Here is a 15,439-nt window from a genome sequence, read left to right as displayed (position 1 = left end):
TGTGCAATAATGCCCTTTCCTGAGGATCACTATGAAGACCCACAATTGGTGCCACCCATTGTGTCACTGCAGAGTGGGTGTAGATGTATTTGCAGGGCTCTTTTGTGCAGACAACTGAGACACGTCGGCGATGTCCCCGGTGGCACCCTGGAAGGATGCGGAGGAGAAGTTGTTGAGGGCAGTGGTGACTTTGACAGCGACAGGTAAGAAGATGGTGCTCGGGCCAGCCGGGAGCAGCTCGGCATGAAGGAAGCTGCAGATGTCCACGACTACATGTCGAGTGACTCTGAGCCTCCGTGTGCACTGCTGCTCAGAGAGGTCCAGGAAGCTGAGCCTCGGTCTGTGGACCCTGTGGCGAGGGTAGTGCTCTCTGCAGTTGCCCTCCCTCCTGCTGTGCAGGTGGATGTGTCACAGCACTGTGTTGTGGTGCTCCACGTGTCAGAGGTGGATGGCGAGGCTGGTGATGCTGTTCGCCCTCGGAGGAGGTCATGACTGCAGCTACGGCGGCCCCCATCCGGAAGATGTACGTCTGAGGGGGTTCGCAAGGTAGGTACATGTGTCTGGACACCGGGGTAAGTGTGCAAGTTGGTGAATTTGATTGTTAGGAGGAGGTTGGTGGAGGCCAAACTTTGTCCCAAGTGACAGAGTGGCCTCCTGCAATGAGTGAGGGTCTCCCCCCTACTCCCCCCCCCCCCCCCCCCCCAACCTGTCAAATGGCTGCAGCACGTCCATTTCAACTGGGAGTGTTTCCCCCAGTACGAGAAACAGTCCCAGTTGTATGTAAAATCCCAACCCTCCTAAAATGTCTCGTTAATCAGGTCTGTAAATGACCTGAAATACCAAAATAAATATTTTAAGTGGCACCCCGCCGGCTTTAGTAGCCGGCGGGAGTCCCACATGCGGGGGCTGTGCGCGCATGTCAGCTCGTCTGTGGGAAACCCGGAAGTGGACGGGTTGGAGCCGGGCTCCAGACCCTCCCTGGGAATCCCCGATTTTCAGAGCCCCCCCCCCCCCCCCCCCCCGGCCAGGAACGCACCCGATCACGGGTGCTAAAATCGACCCCCATGTGTTCAAACTGTGGAATGTAATAGTCCCCTTTACTATCTCTGTTTATGACCTTTCATGCAGAGATAGCCCCTTTCATTTCTACACACAGACATTCTAAATCGTCCTGACGTCTCCAATTTTGATTGCTTCATTGATTTCAAATCCATTCCTTATACCATTGGACCATATGCTGGATGCAACACTATTTGATGCTTTACAAATCCAAGTTCTTTGAACAGATTACCAGAGAGATATGAGCCCTCATGCCTTTTCACACCCATCATTGCTTTCAGATATAAAGCTTGTTGTAAACAACCTTTGATGTATGTCTTCTCTTACATCACCCCCTGTTGTATTGAAAAGCTTGTGTTTCCAAAAGCCTACGTGTTTTAAAAGCCAACAATCCTTCAAGCTCAATATTATCTATTTAGCTTATTTATTTAATAATCTATCCACACAGTACAATGTCTTCGATCTCAAAACTCATTCTCTCCAATGCCACCAGCGTCATTGAAGGAAAAACAGGATTTGCTAGAACACAGTTTACTACATTACTGTGTTTGCAGGTTTTCAAATGTCTTTGTTTAAAAGGGGCACAGTTAACCATTTCCTTTTGTTAAATGGTTTTTGAACCCCACAGTATGTGGGCTTTGATCACCAAAACAATGGTTAATGTGGGAGGGAGTGTTGCTTGGTTGAGGGGGTGGGTTCCATTCAGTTAATAATTGCTCAGTAGGTGGAGGGTAGCGTTATTGGCTCAATCCAGTTTGGGGGGTTCATTGCATCTTGTTGGATGAGGAGGCCATCTTTAGGGACGAGAGCACGATATCTTTGCTCAGTGAGGTGGGATCCACTTTGAGGTTGGGTACGTTTGCAATATTTCTGCTCCATAAGGAGGGGGGTTCTTTGCTAGCGTGGGGGAAGGATCATAATCGCTCTCTCATAGAAGGGCATTGGGGACTGGGTCCAATTCAAATTTTTATGTGCAGTGTGGGAGGGATTTATGCTACCAGAAATACTTTCCATTGGGAGTTGGGTTATGATTGGGTTTTCTGTCCTTTGCCAAAGTCTCTGCTCATTGTGGAGAGTTACATGTGGTTTTGTGGTATTAATAAGAGTTTATGCATAGTGGGGGATGGGGAAGGGAGGTGGTTTGTGAGTGTGTGCTGTTTTAGTTGCCTTTCGGCTCCTGTGGTGTGAATGGACAGGCGAAAGGAAGGGTTGCTGTTCGGGTGCTGGACTTTATGCTCTATTGTGGGGGAGGGATTTTTTTCCGCCCATCTGTCTTATGAGTTTACTTAGTGGGGTGCTGCTCAGTTCCAGTATTTCTGCTCAGTGGGGGTTGATTGGTTTCGAATCTGATCTTTCTGGGTTAGGGAGTGTGGCACGGTACCTGCATTTCCGTTAGGAATGATCATTGGAGTTCTTCTGCATGGGTGTTCAGCTCATCGTTTTCTAGTCAGTGTTGGGAAGAGGTGTAATTACTGCTGTGTATGTTGGGACTGGGGATACATGCTGGGTATTCGGGTGCTATGAGGGGTTGTTTGGAACATTGCTAACTCGATTTAGTTTCAGCTGGGATTTACACTGTTGGTCTTCTGGTTCACCACAAAGCTCATTTGGCAGCTGCTGCACCTTCGGTGTTAACTTCATTCCACCTCCCTCCTCTTATTACAGCTGTTCGATTCTTGCTCAAGATTTTCGGACACCCACAATTGTGTTTGTGGCTGCAGCTATTGCATTCAGACTGCACTTACTGTCTTCCAGTACGTTTTAACAGTTTTTAGAAGGTCGTAATTGAATTATTTTTTAAGAAGCAATGCCAGTTGATTATTGCTTGAGAGTCTGTGCTGGCCCCTTGGGAGTCCATGCAGACCAGAAACTGAAAGATTTGTTCTGCTAGCTGCAGCTTTAGTTTCCCCTTTAGATACCTACGGGGCATACGACAGGAACATAGCTGCATTGTGCCCCATGTACTTGCAGGCTGCACCCATTGGCTAGGGCTGCCTGGTTCCCTATTGCACTTGCACAGTGTCCTTCACTCAGCTATTGAATGGTTAGAACACTTAGACCAACATGCTTGATTGATTTGAACAGCCTGCTGTGCAGACAGGAGATTGGATGCGTTGCACATGCTGCTAAAATAGCAATATCAGGGTTAATGGGCAGGTGCTGTTATCCAGAGTTAACACCCTTGTATTCCATCCACTGTAATTCCTAGGTTAATGAAAAAGTAAGGTACATATATGCTTTGGCAAATGGGTCCTATGTAGTGAAAGGAGTGACCCACCTGACTCCTAAAAGGAAAGTCTCTGGTGTAATTTTCAGAACTGAAGGTCACTTGTATCCATCAATCTAAATCAAGTGACATTAGCTTTTGGCCATGTAACTAGATGAAGCAGTATGTGGAAAATAGTGTTACATCCAGGTGGCAGGTAAAAATAACTCATTGCAGCTCACACTGCTTAAATTGCAGCTCCTCGCATTCGGTATTCAAGTCTATTTATTTTGGGCCAGAGGAAAATTCATGTGGTCAGATGGTAGCGAAACAAAACGAGAAAAGAGACTTGTACATAGTAACATATGATCCTCCAATGCCTCACCACCGTTGTCTAGCTCGGGAGGACCGCCCTCGTTTGGTTTCACTTTTGCTGATTGGAGCATAGCTAAAACATCTCTAGCAATGACTTCCCTTCCCAAATCCGCAACATCATCTTGGCGTCCCCCAAGGATCCATCCGTCGCCCCCTTCTCTTTCTCATCTATGTCCTGCTCCTTGGTGATGTTATCTGCAAAAAGGAGTCAGCTGCTACATATATACTGAAGACACCCAGCTCTACTTCTCCATTATCTCTCTTGATCCCTCCATTACCTACTGTCAGACTGCTTGTCCGACATCATCTTGGATGAACTAGTTTCCTCCAGCTAAACATTTGGAAGACTGAAGCCATCTTCTTCAGCCATCACCACAAACTCCATACCCACACCGCCAACTCCATCCCGCTCCCCGGTCACTGTCTCAGACTGAACCAAATTGTTTGTAACGTCTATGTCCTATTCAACCCTGAGTTGAACTTCCAACCCCATATATTTTCCATCACAAATTCCGCCTACTTACACCTCTGTAACACCGTCCACCTCTTACACCAGCCCATCTGCTGCTGAAACGCACAACCATGCCTTTGTCATCACCAGATTCGACTATTCCAATGTTCTTCCAGCTGTTCTCCCATCCTCTACCTTCCGTGAACTTCAATTCAAGCAAAACTATGCAGCCCATATTCTATCTTGCACCGTCCCTCTTGCATTTGCTCCTGTCCTTGCTGATCTGCACTAGCTTCCAAACTCCATGGTGTCAAATTTAGCATTTTTATCCTCATGTTTAAATCCCTCCATGATCTCTTTCTTCTGTAACCTCCTGCAGTTCTACCATTGCCCTCTTCCCACCCCCCCCCCCCACCTCTTTCCTCCCCCTTCCCCCTGCCCCCCCCTCCCCCCCACTGAACACTCTTCCTGACTCTGGCTTCTTGTGCATCCCCACACCCCTCCATCCACCCCACCATTGGCAGCCGTCCTTCAGCTATCTATGCCTTCTGCTCTGACATTCCATCCCTAACTCTCCCCACCTTCCTCTCCTCATTTAGGACCCCCCCTAAAAACCCACAACTTTAACCAGGTTTTGGGGTACCTTTCCTAGTAGCTCCTTTGGCTTGGTGAAGTGCTTTGGGATGTTTTTCTGTATTAAAGGTGCTATATAAATGCAAGTTTTTTCATCCAACGCCTTTTTTTAAGCATATCTGTTTACACTGGGGTTAAGACATAAAACGACTTACTTATTTTCTTAGATTGTGATGCTAACAACTACTCCCCCAACCCCCCAAATGAAACACAAATGTCTACTTAATTATGTTTTAATGCTTCAGAACAATTGTATTTATTTACTTTTATATAGATGATATTGGGCCTTCTGGGGGAGATGCCATGGCCAAGCTCTGCATTGAATATGAGAGACTCTCTGAGAACACGCGAAAGAAACCTGCGAATCTCCTCGATGCTTTAGAACACAGTGAACTAAAGACCGATGAAGGCTCATACCTAGGTGAAAAAAAGGTAGGATATGTACCTGACTGAAATATTCATGCAGTGTCATCTGATAATGCTTAGTTATATTACTGGTTCCCAATTAGAGGATAGGGTTGTAAAATAATTGACTTGCCCTTACTTGCTTATTGCAAAACTGGAGGTAATTCTGTCAGTACGTTATCGGGATACTTGATACAGTGACTCAAAATGAAGCATTTCAGTCCAGAAAGGGGAAATGGAACATTTGTCATTTGGTCATGCTGTAACCATTTTCACCTGATTATGAATTACTGTGAGTAATCTTGAATTGCTGTATCTTCCCAGCTGAAGTAAGTTTAGCTGCTACATCTGGTCAGATATTGTGCAAAACTTCCAAGAAACACATTCTGCTTCAATTTCAAAATCAAAGTTTTTTTTTGTTATCTCCTAGAATCCATTATTAAGGAAGTAGTAGCAGGACATTTGGAGACTCATAATACAATCAAGGAGAGTCAACATGGTTTCATGAAGGGGAAATCGTGTCTGACAAATTTATTAGAGTTATTTGAGGAAGTAACAGGCAGGGTGGATAAAGTGGAACCAATGGATGCAGTATATTTGGATTTCCAAAAGGCATTCGATAAGGTGCCATATAAAAGATTACTGCACAAGATAAGAGCTCATGGTGTTGGGGGTAATATACTGGCATGGATAGAGGATTGGCTAACTAACAGAAAACAAAGAGTCGGGATAAAAGGGTCATTTTCAAAATGGCAATCTGTAACTAGTGGGGTGCCGCAGGGATCAGTGCTGGGGCCTCAACTATTTACAATATATATCAATGACTTGGATGAAGGAACAGAGTGTCTTGTGGCCAAATTTGCTGATGATACAAAGATAGGTGGAAAAGCAAGTTGCGATGAGGACACAAAGTGTCTGCAAAGGGATATTGACAGGTTAAGCAAATGAGCAAAAATTTTGCAGATGGAATATAATGTGGGAAAATGTGAAGTCATCCACTTTGGGAAGAAAAATAAAGCAAAATATTATTTGAATGGAGAAATACTACAAAATGTTGCGGTACAGAGGGATCTGGGTGTCCTCGTACATGAAACACAAATAGTCAATATACAGGTGCAGCAGATAATCCGGAAGGCAAATGGAATATCGGCCTTTATTTCTAGGGGGATGGAGTATAAAAGTGGGGAAGTCATGCTGCAACTGTACAGGGTGCTGGTGAGACCACACCTGAAGTACTGCGTACAGTTCTGGTGCCCTTATTTAAGGAAGGACATACTTGCATTGGAGGCAGTTCAGAGAAGGTTCACTAGGTTGATTCCGGGTATGGAAGGGTTGTCTTATGAGGAAAGATTGAACAGGTTGGGTCTATACTCATTGGAGTTTAGAAGAATGAGAGGAGATCTTATTGAAACATACAAGATTCTGAGGGAACTCGATAGGGTAGATGCTGAGAGCATGTTACCCCTCATGGGGGAATCTAAAACTAGGGGGCATAGTCTCAAAATAAGGGATCGCCCGTTTAAGACGGAAATGAGGAGGAATTTCTTCTCCCAGAGGGTCGTGAATCTTTAGAATTCTTTACCCCAAAAAGCTGTGGAGGCTGAGTCATTGAATACATTCAAGGCTGAGTTAGACAAATTTTTGATCAGCAAGGGAGTCAAAGGATATGGGGAAAAGACGGGAAAGTGGAATTGGGGTAAAAATCAGATCAACCATGATCTCATTGAATGGCGGAGCAGGCTCGAGGGGCCAAATGGCCTACTCCTGCTCCTATCTCTTATGGTCTTATGGTAATCATATAAACAGGTCCAACTGTTTATGATTCAACTAAACTTCTGATCCATCTTGTATCATTTAATATTCCTCTTTCTCAAGTAGCTATCCAATTACATTTTAGAAGAATTTATGCACTCTGCTTCAATGGTAATTTGTAGTGGAGAATTCCACATTCTAACCACCCTCTGCATGATTTTTTTTAACTCTCCTTTAATTCCTTTTCTGATTCTTAAATTTGTGCCCCTCACTACTGTCTTGCCAACCAATGGAAACAATTCATCATTATTTACTTTATTGTAACCATTCATAATGCTGAAGACCATTATCACATCACCACTTAACCTTGTTGGCTATAATGAGGGTCAAAAGTTGTAATTTCTCAAGTCGCTGATAACATCCTGATTAAACGCTGCACCTTTTCCATTGCTTTTATACTTTTTCCTATAATGGATTGCCCAAAGCTTCACACAATTCCCCAACTTAGGCCTAACTAAAATTTTGTACAAATTCAACATCACCTTCTAGCTTTTGTATTGTAGATACCAGCCAAAGATTGTGTTACCTAGTTACATGGCTAGCTTCAATGAACTGTACATCTACATACCAAGATCCCGCTACTCCATTTAAAGTGTATTTATTTTCCCTATTTTTACTTCCAAAATGTATTACTTCATTTTTTTTTTATATTGAACTCCATCTGCCCATCCTGAAAGCTTTTGTCCTCCTGCAGGCATTCACATTCCTTGTTATAATTTGCTATGCCGTCCCAATTTTGTCCCATCAGCAAATTTCAATTCCTAAGTCCAGATCATTTATGTATATAAATAAGAGCAGCCTCAACAGAAATTGCTGTGGAACACCAGTCACTACATCCTTCCATTCCAAAAAAATCCTTTTTTCCCTACCCTTTGATTTCTGCCTTCCAGTCATCTCTTTTCGTATGGCCATATTCTCCTTAATTTTATATATTATTATCTTTGCCACAAGTCTCTTATGTGGTACTCTATCAAATGCTTTTGAAATCTATATAAATCACTTTCACTGCATTTCTTTACCTGTACTCTGTTATTTAAGGTTTGTCAAGCACGACCAACCTTTGATATCTGTGCATTCTAACCCTGATTAACTCGTTCTCTAACCGCTTAGTTTAATCCCATTTTATAGATTCTAATAGTTGACCAACAACTGAAGCAACTCTTAAAAGACCTATAATTTCCTGTCTCCTTTTTTGAAGAGTGACGTCACATTGGCCACACTCCGCTCCGCTATAATTTTGGGAAAATTATAGTAAGAGCTTCTGCTATTTCTTCTCTAATTTCCATCAGGATCTTCATATGCAAACTCACTTCTCGGTAATTTTTTTACTTTAGGTCTGAGTAAATTCTTTGGTATTCTCTATCTGAATAATAACCCCAGATGGTTCTATGGTTTCAACATCCACCTCTTCTGTGAAAGCTGAGGCAATGTACTTATTCAGTATTTCTGGCATTTCCTCACTCCACTACCAGCTCATCTTGTTCATCTCTTCATGGCACTACCCCTACCTTGATAATTCTCTTACTACTAATGTGCCTATAGAAAACTTTTTAATTGCCAGTTTCTGTGCTAATTATCTCTCATATCCCTCTTAGCTTTCCTGATTTCTTTTTCTAGCTTTCTTATTTATTCTTTACATTTGTCCTGGCTTTATTTATTATCTGCCCTCTAAGCTCTAAATGATTTTTTTTTAATAATTTCAAATTTGATTTAATCATTCATGGAACCCAGTGTTCAATACAGTCCTTTTTGTTTGCTTACTCAAACATACAAGATTTGTATCCTTTTCATCTCCTGTTTAAATATTTACTATTACTGATTTACAGTACTGTTTGCCAATTTTTTCTTCCATTTAATCGAGACAAGGTCTTTTTTATCTTGATATAATTTGCTTTTTACAGTCAGGTAACCTTGCCTTTGATTTTTCTTTTCCAACATTGAATCAAATTATGTTGTGATCACTGTTTCCCAGATGTTCCCCTTCTTTCAGGTTACCTAGTTGTTCTGCTTAATTACTGAGAAGCAGGTCAATTAGTGTTTCATTCCTTGTTGCAGTACCAAATGCTGACTGAGAAAGAATGTCCTGAGTGCCTTGCGAGAAAACCCCTCTCTTTTCACCACAAACATTCTCTGTATCACAGTCTATTTTTTGTATAATTAACATTTTCTACAATTAGAACGCTAATGTTAATACATCTCTAATTTGTCTAGAGATTTCATCCTCCCCCTGCCATATTAGTTTAAACCCTCCCCCATAGCTCTATTGAATCTCCACGTGAGCTCTATTCTATAGAGCACAGCTCACTTCTCTAAAGCTGTTCCCAGTGTCCCTTACACAGCACCTGGGAGGCAACACAGCATTCGGAACTCATGGTTATGGTTACAGAAGCTTTCTGCACTTTACTCTTTCTCCCCCCTGCCCACCACCCTTGGGTAAGCACTTGCGCCATGGCATTACTCATGTTATCCCTCCCAAGTTGCATTCCTTGTCTGTGTCATAGGTATCCAGCACTGTATGCCTATTAGACAGCTTCAGACCCCAGGAGTTTCCTGCACTGCCTCTACCCATCCTCCTCACTCCCCCCCCACCCCCCCAAATAGCGGCCCCTCACTTCCTTTCCTTTGCCTCTCTAGCTGTGGGGCGACCACCTGCTGCAATGTGCGCTCTGGGAACTCTTCCTCCTACCTTTTAATGCAGATTGTCTCCACCTGTTAAGTTCAGTAACTTTGAGCTGGCCCAACTCCACCTGGTGATGTTTCTTGAATTTGTCATTGTCCAGACTGATCTCGATTTCTGGAAATTCCCATATCATAGAATTGCATAGAAATTACCCAGAACAGGCCATGTGGCCCAACCAATCCCTCTTGGTGTTTATCCTCCGCATGAGCAGTAGTCCTAATCCCATGTGCCTGCCCTGTTTTCATATTCCGTTATTGTTGTTCTCTTCTCCTTCAACCACATATCTAACCTATGTTTGTGTTGACATGGCCTCTGCTTGAATCACTAACTCTGGTAGTGCATTCCACTGCCTCACAACCCTCTGTTTCTTCTGCTCTCTGTCCTACATCTCTTACATTTAATCTTATATCTATGTCCCCTTGTTCTGGACCTCTCAATCACTGGAAACACTCTGTTTCTATCTACTCTGTCCCATCGCTTCATAATTTTTAACATTGATGTTTGAGCTGGCCCAACTCCACCTGGTGGTGTTTCTAGTCCAGGTCAAACTCTGTACTCACTTGTACGATCTACTTCAATCCTCTTGAAACAGCGCAGCATATATACAGTTACCTATCATGTGTTGCAGATTAAAGCTCACTTTGTCACAGTGCTGAACTCTTGTTTCATTTTGTTGCCTCCTTTCAGCAGAAACTCACTGTCAGCGTCTCACTCAGTCAGGCTCTCGGCTCCTGGACCTGCTGTTTTGACTGTTTCTTGAGCCTGCATGTGTGCTGTATTTTTTTTTAAGTCTATCCTTTATTTTTCATTGTAATTTCTATAGCCAGCCCTGGACACAGTAAACAGTAGGACAGGCGTTGTGTAGGGCTGTGGGACGGTGAGAACATTTTGCTCATAGGAGGGCGTTAGTGCAGGATTGGGTGTCAATCTCTCAAATCTCTTTTCTTCCTTAAGACTCCAAATTAATCCAGTGCTGAGGGGTTGGAAGTTTACTAGATTTAATTTGCAAAACAGATGTCATTCCTCCAAATTTATACACAAATTTTATGTCTGTATTGTAATTTAAGCACGATTTCCCTGCTGAATATTGCAGAACCAAACATCACTGATCAGTCATGCAGTTGAAAGAAGAATACTGAAAATATGAAATTAGAAAATGCTGGAAATACACTACAGATCCATCAGTATCTGTAGACAAGTTAATTTTTCAAGTGTATCCTTCATCAGAATTGTCGATGAAGCAATTGAGTGCTGTTCCAAAAGTCTTGGAACATTTATAGCAATGCTCATAGCTACAAATAGATGTCAGCATTGCCCTTTAAACCATAATAATGGAATGAAAATGGCTAAAAAGAAAGAACTTTAATTTATGTAGCACTTTTTACATCCTCAGGACTTTCCAAAGCACTTGAGTCAATTAATTACTTAGTGTAGACACTTGTTGCTTTGTAGGTAAATGTGACAGACGATTTGCTTTTTGTACTTCTTTAGGGAGTTAGGATGTCAACATTGTCTCTTAAAGATCTGGTTGGTGAGCAGCGAGGAGGCAGAAAAAAAATCACGCTTGTTAGTAATCATGTATGTATGTAATTTTTTTTCTTCATTATTGCTCAAACCGTTTAGTACTACTTCTAGTGGTACAATTTCCTGCAAAGTAGCAACACCTTTTCCGTTTACTTCACCTAGCATGAAATCTTATTTGAAATTAATTTTGACTATTTGTTGTTGAGATTGTTTACATGGGTTGCTTTATATGTACACTATGTAGTAATAGCCAAAATTGCATAGTTACTTTTGGCAGTCATGATGGCTGTTGGGTTTTCCTGCAGTTTAAAAATTCAGTTTGTAGAAGGCATGGAGACATGAAGAAGTGGTACATGGTAGAACACCTATTTCATTCAATTAGTGAGGAAGTTCCTAAATATAAATATTTTCCTCACGAGTGCAATGACTTGCGTTAGTACTGTTTCATAATTATTTTTAAAATACAAATATATTTGAATTTAGTTAATTCTAAAACATGGTGTTACTTGTTTTTTGCAAGTCTGCATACATGCAAGTAGAAATTTAATAAAAACCTTCCCACCTACTCTTCAATGCTAGAAACTGTTGTATTCAGCCAGTGCTGAATCGTAAAAGTTGTTAATGTCCCTGTCAGAAAAAAACTTTTTTTTTCAATCCTTACTTGTATTTTGGTAGCTTTTTTTCATAATCCTTTCAGCAATAGGTTAGATTATTTTACAGAGCAAGGTTGATTTTGTTACATTTTTTGTTTAGGGATTTGATGTGTTGCCAGCATCTGAGAAGACAAAAGCAGAAAAGGCAAAATTTTTCATAGTAGCTGTGAAGCAGGCTCTCAGCAAGGCTAACTATGAGTGCTTTACAGAAGCAATGCAAAAGTACAAGAGGACGGATGATTTTGATACCATGCTTGGTGAAATGGCAGCTCTTTTTACAGAAGATTCAAAAAAACACAATCTTCTGCGAGGTAACTAATTGTAAGGGTTAAGTATTGTGATTTCATAAATTATATAAAACTATATTCTGCTAATTATGGTTTTCATTGTGTATGAAGTGACTGTATAAGTTGCACCTTCTAAAAACAGGTAGAAATGGCTGTATGATTGGTGGATCCTATACCCTTTATGTACTATATTTTCAATATCAGTGCCACATTGAGTCAATGGCATAAATACTCAAAAGCACATCATTGCCACTCTTTGCATTAGTGGCATAGCCAGCTGTAAAAGTTGATCACCTGCACTATAAATGCAGCTAGCGTATTATAATGTGACTTGTTCTGAATTTTCAGCTGACTACTCAAGGCTAGTGCTGAAGATTTATGTACTTTTGGCAGAATTCATGTTTTGAAATTGCCTGTTTCAGCCCCTACGCCTACCTGCAAGCTCCCTAGAACAGTGACAGTGTTGCAATTCACAAGGAACCTTATGTGTCTTATAGAGATGCTGCTGTATGGATGTACTGAGCAAGCCTCTCAGTGGTACCATATCTACTTCTGAATCATTGGACATAATTTTAGCCCGGGAGGCGGGGTGGAATTCCTGTTGGGATACCTGGGAGTACGGGTATCCTGGATGACCGTACAATTTTGACGTAAGGAAGTTGTGTTTTTTTTTGCTGGTTTCCTGCCCGACAAGCCAGCCTGTTTGACAGGCTGGCTCTCAATCGGACAGGCAAAGTGCCAGGAATAGGACACGTTCAGGTGAGTGTTGATTTGGGGGGAGGGGATCAGTCTCCGGGGGGGGGGGCGGCCCCCAGAGGCTAAAATCAAAAAAGCTTTGAAAATAGAGGCCCGGAGCCTCCGTAAAAGCTTTTAATGCCCGACCTGTCACCTGAGAGCGGGTTGGTTGCCCGCCCCTCGTCCCGCTCCTGTGAAAACCGGAAATGGGTGGGTTGGGGCGGGTTTTATATCTTTAGGTTTTAGATGTTTGCAATTTTTACTTCCCCCCCCCCCCCCCCCCAACCCACCCATTTTTCCAGGCTAAAATCATGCCCACAGTATCCTTTGACCAATCTGAATATTGGTGGAATTATTATCAGATGAACTTTCTGCCATTAAACTGATCCACATACTTAGATATCACAGGTCTCTTAGCTTTCTGATGGCAAAGCTTTGTTTTGGGGTCGGGGGAAGTGGTGAGGGGTTATGCACAATAGAATATATTTCCTGCAACTTCCAAAGCCTGATCATTCCTTTGGATATTATTGGACCAAACTAAAGGGAACCCGAATACATGGTCAGGAGTGGAACCGTATTTCACTTGTGAAAAAAGCCCAGATAATCTGCGTAGGTGAAGGTAGGGGAACATCTGGAAAACAGCAACCATAACATACTTTGATTCGATATTAAAATTGGAAAGGAGAGGAGACGGTGAAGGTTAAAGGAGCTTGATTGGAAAATAGCCAAAAAGGGAACAAACCCAAATAAAATGGAAAGAAAAATTGGCAGATGAAACAGCGGACAAGCAGTGGGAAACATTCGGACAGGAGCTGTTTAGGATTGAAACGAGACTTACTCCCACAGGAAGTAAAAGGGGTGGAGCAAAATCTGGAGTTTTGTAGATGAGTAAAGAGATTTAAAGATTTAAAGACATATGACAAATCTAGGGCTGCTGCCACAAAAGCAAATTACGCACAGTATAGAAAATATAGAGAGGAAACAAAAAAGATTAGAAAGGTTAAGAGAGGGCAAGAAGAAAAATTGACATAACAAAGCAAAATAGTAAAGGATTTTATAAACACAGAAGTAAAAGAATAGTTAAAAGATAGGGCCAATTAAAGATTTTTTAAAATCTTATGTAAGATGAAGGTATAGCGGCAGAGGTATTAACTGTACTTTGGCTCGATTCTCACAGAAGAGTGGTAGTGGGATTGTTTCTGGTTGAGGTACCCACTTAGCTCCAGTTTCCTGCCCTTTCCCCATACCTTTTTTAATTTTTTTCCTTTTCAAATAATTACCATTTTCTTTTTAACAGCTATTACGGATTTTGCTTGCAACATTGCTCTGGTAGAGCATTCCATGACCTGTGTCTAACAAAAGTGCCTGGCAATGTACATCTCCAACAAGAGAGAATCTAGCCACCTCCCCTTGACATTCAACGGCATTACCATCGCCGAATCCCCCACCATCAACATCCTAGGGGTCACCATTGACCAGAAACTTAACTGGACCAGCCACACAAAAACTGTGGCTACAAGAGCAGGTCAGAGGCTGGGTATTCTGCAGTGAGTGACTCACCTCCTGACTCCCCAAAGCCTTTCCACCATTGACAAGGCACAAGTTAGGAGTATGATGGAATACTCTCCACTTGCCTAGACGAGTGCAGCTCCAACAACACTCAAGAAGCTCAACACCATCCAGTCCAAAACAGCCTGCTTGATTAGCACCCCATCCACCACCTTAAACATTCACTCCCTCCACCACTGGTGCACTGTGGCTGCAGTGTGTACCATCTACAAGATGCACTGCAGCAACTCGCCAAGGCTTCTTCGACAACACCTCCCAAACCCGCGACCTCTACCACCTAGAAGGACAAGGACAGGAGGCTCATGGGAACACCACCACCTGCATCACACACCATCCTGACTTGGAAATATATCGCTTTTCCTTCATCACTGGGTCAAAATCCTGGAACTCCCTACCTAACAGCACTGTGGGAGAACTTTCACCACACGGACTGCAACGTTCAAGAAGGCGGCTCACCACCACCTTTTCAAGGACAATTAGGGATAAGCAATAAATGCTGACATTGCCAGTGACGCCCACATCCCATGAATGAATAAAAAAAAAATCTTCGAACCACTCCCTTTGTTCTTTTGGTGGTAAATTTATATCCTCTAATTACTGACTCACCAACCAGCAGAAAGGTCTTTTCCTTATTTACCTTATCAAAATTCTTCATAATTTTGAATACATTTGTTGGATCTCCATTTAACCTTCTCTGCTGTAGTGAGTCATTGGGACTGGAGGACCCTGGAATGTTGGCTCATCGACCCGATACTGTATGACTTTGTCAGGCTGTGCCTTGAGTGCGCTGTCATGTTATACGGTAATGACAACTTATTGTCTTGAGATATATTTTGTTGTTGTGGTTCTAATAGATTTTAAATACTATTTTTAAACAGATTTTTATCAATTTGTTCGGCCACATCACAAAAAGAGGTTTGATGAAGCCTGCCATAATCTGACTGGTGAAGGATGTGGATTTAAACCTGAGCATGCAGTTCCAAGAGAGGAAAGGCAAAGAGTAGAGCAGGAAGCAAATGCAGGTACACAGTTTAGATGCACGGAATTCCT

The 15,439-nt window shown here is 42.3% G+C and overlaps 1 protein-coding gene across 6 annotated transcripts in view; it reads left to right on the top strand.

Annotated features, from left to right (window-relative positions):
* The window catches only part of rtel1 (regulator of telomere elongation helicase 1), a 110,538-nt gene that overhangs the window by 79,894 nt on the left and 15,205 nt on the right, over positions 1-15,439 (top strand). For all 6 annotated transcript variants that reach the window (XM_068000560.1, XM_068000562.1, XM_068000558.1 and 3 more), the window contains exons 27-30: positions 4,999-5,156; positions 11,113-11,199; positions 11,899-12,109; positions 15,268-15,411. In XM_068000560.1, the coding sequence (XP_067856661.1) occupies positions 4,999-5,156; positions 11,113-11,199; positions 11,899-12,109; positions 15,268-15,411 (600 nt within the window). The remainder of the gene's footprint in view (positions 1-4,998; positions 5,157-11,112; positions 11,200-11,898; positions 12,110-15,267; positions 15,412-15,439) is intronic.

This window comes from Heptranchias perlo, chromosome 19 (genome assembly GCF_035084215.1).
Source record: "Heptranchias perlo isolate sHepPer1 chromosome 19, sHepPer1.hap1, whole genome shotgun sequence".
In the NCBI taxonomy this organism is placed as follows: domain Eukaryota; kingdom Metazoa; phylum Chordata; class Chondrichthyes; order Hexanchiformes; family Hexanchidae; genus Heptranchias; species Heptranchias perlo.
Note: the sequence above shows the minus strand (reverse complement) of the source record. Positions and strands in the feature narration are given on the sequence as shown.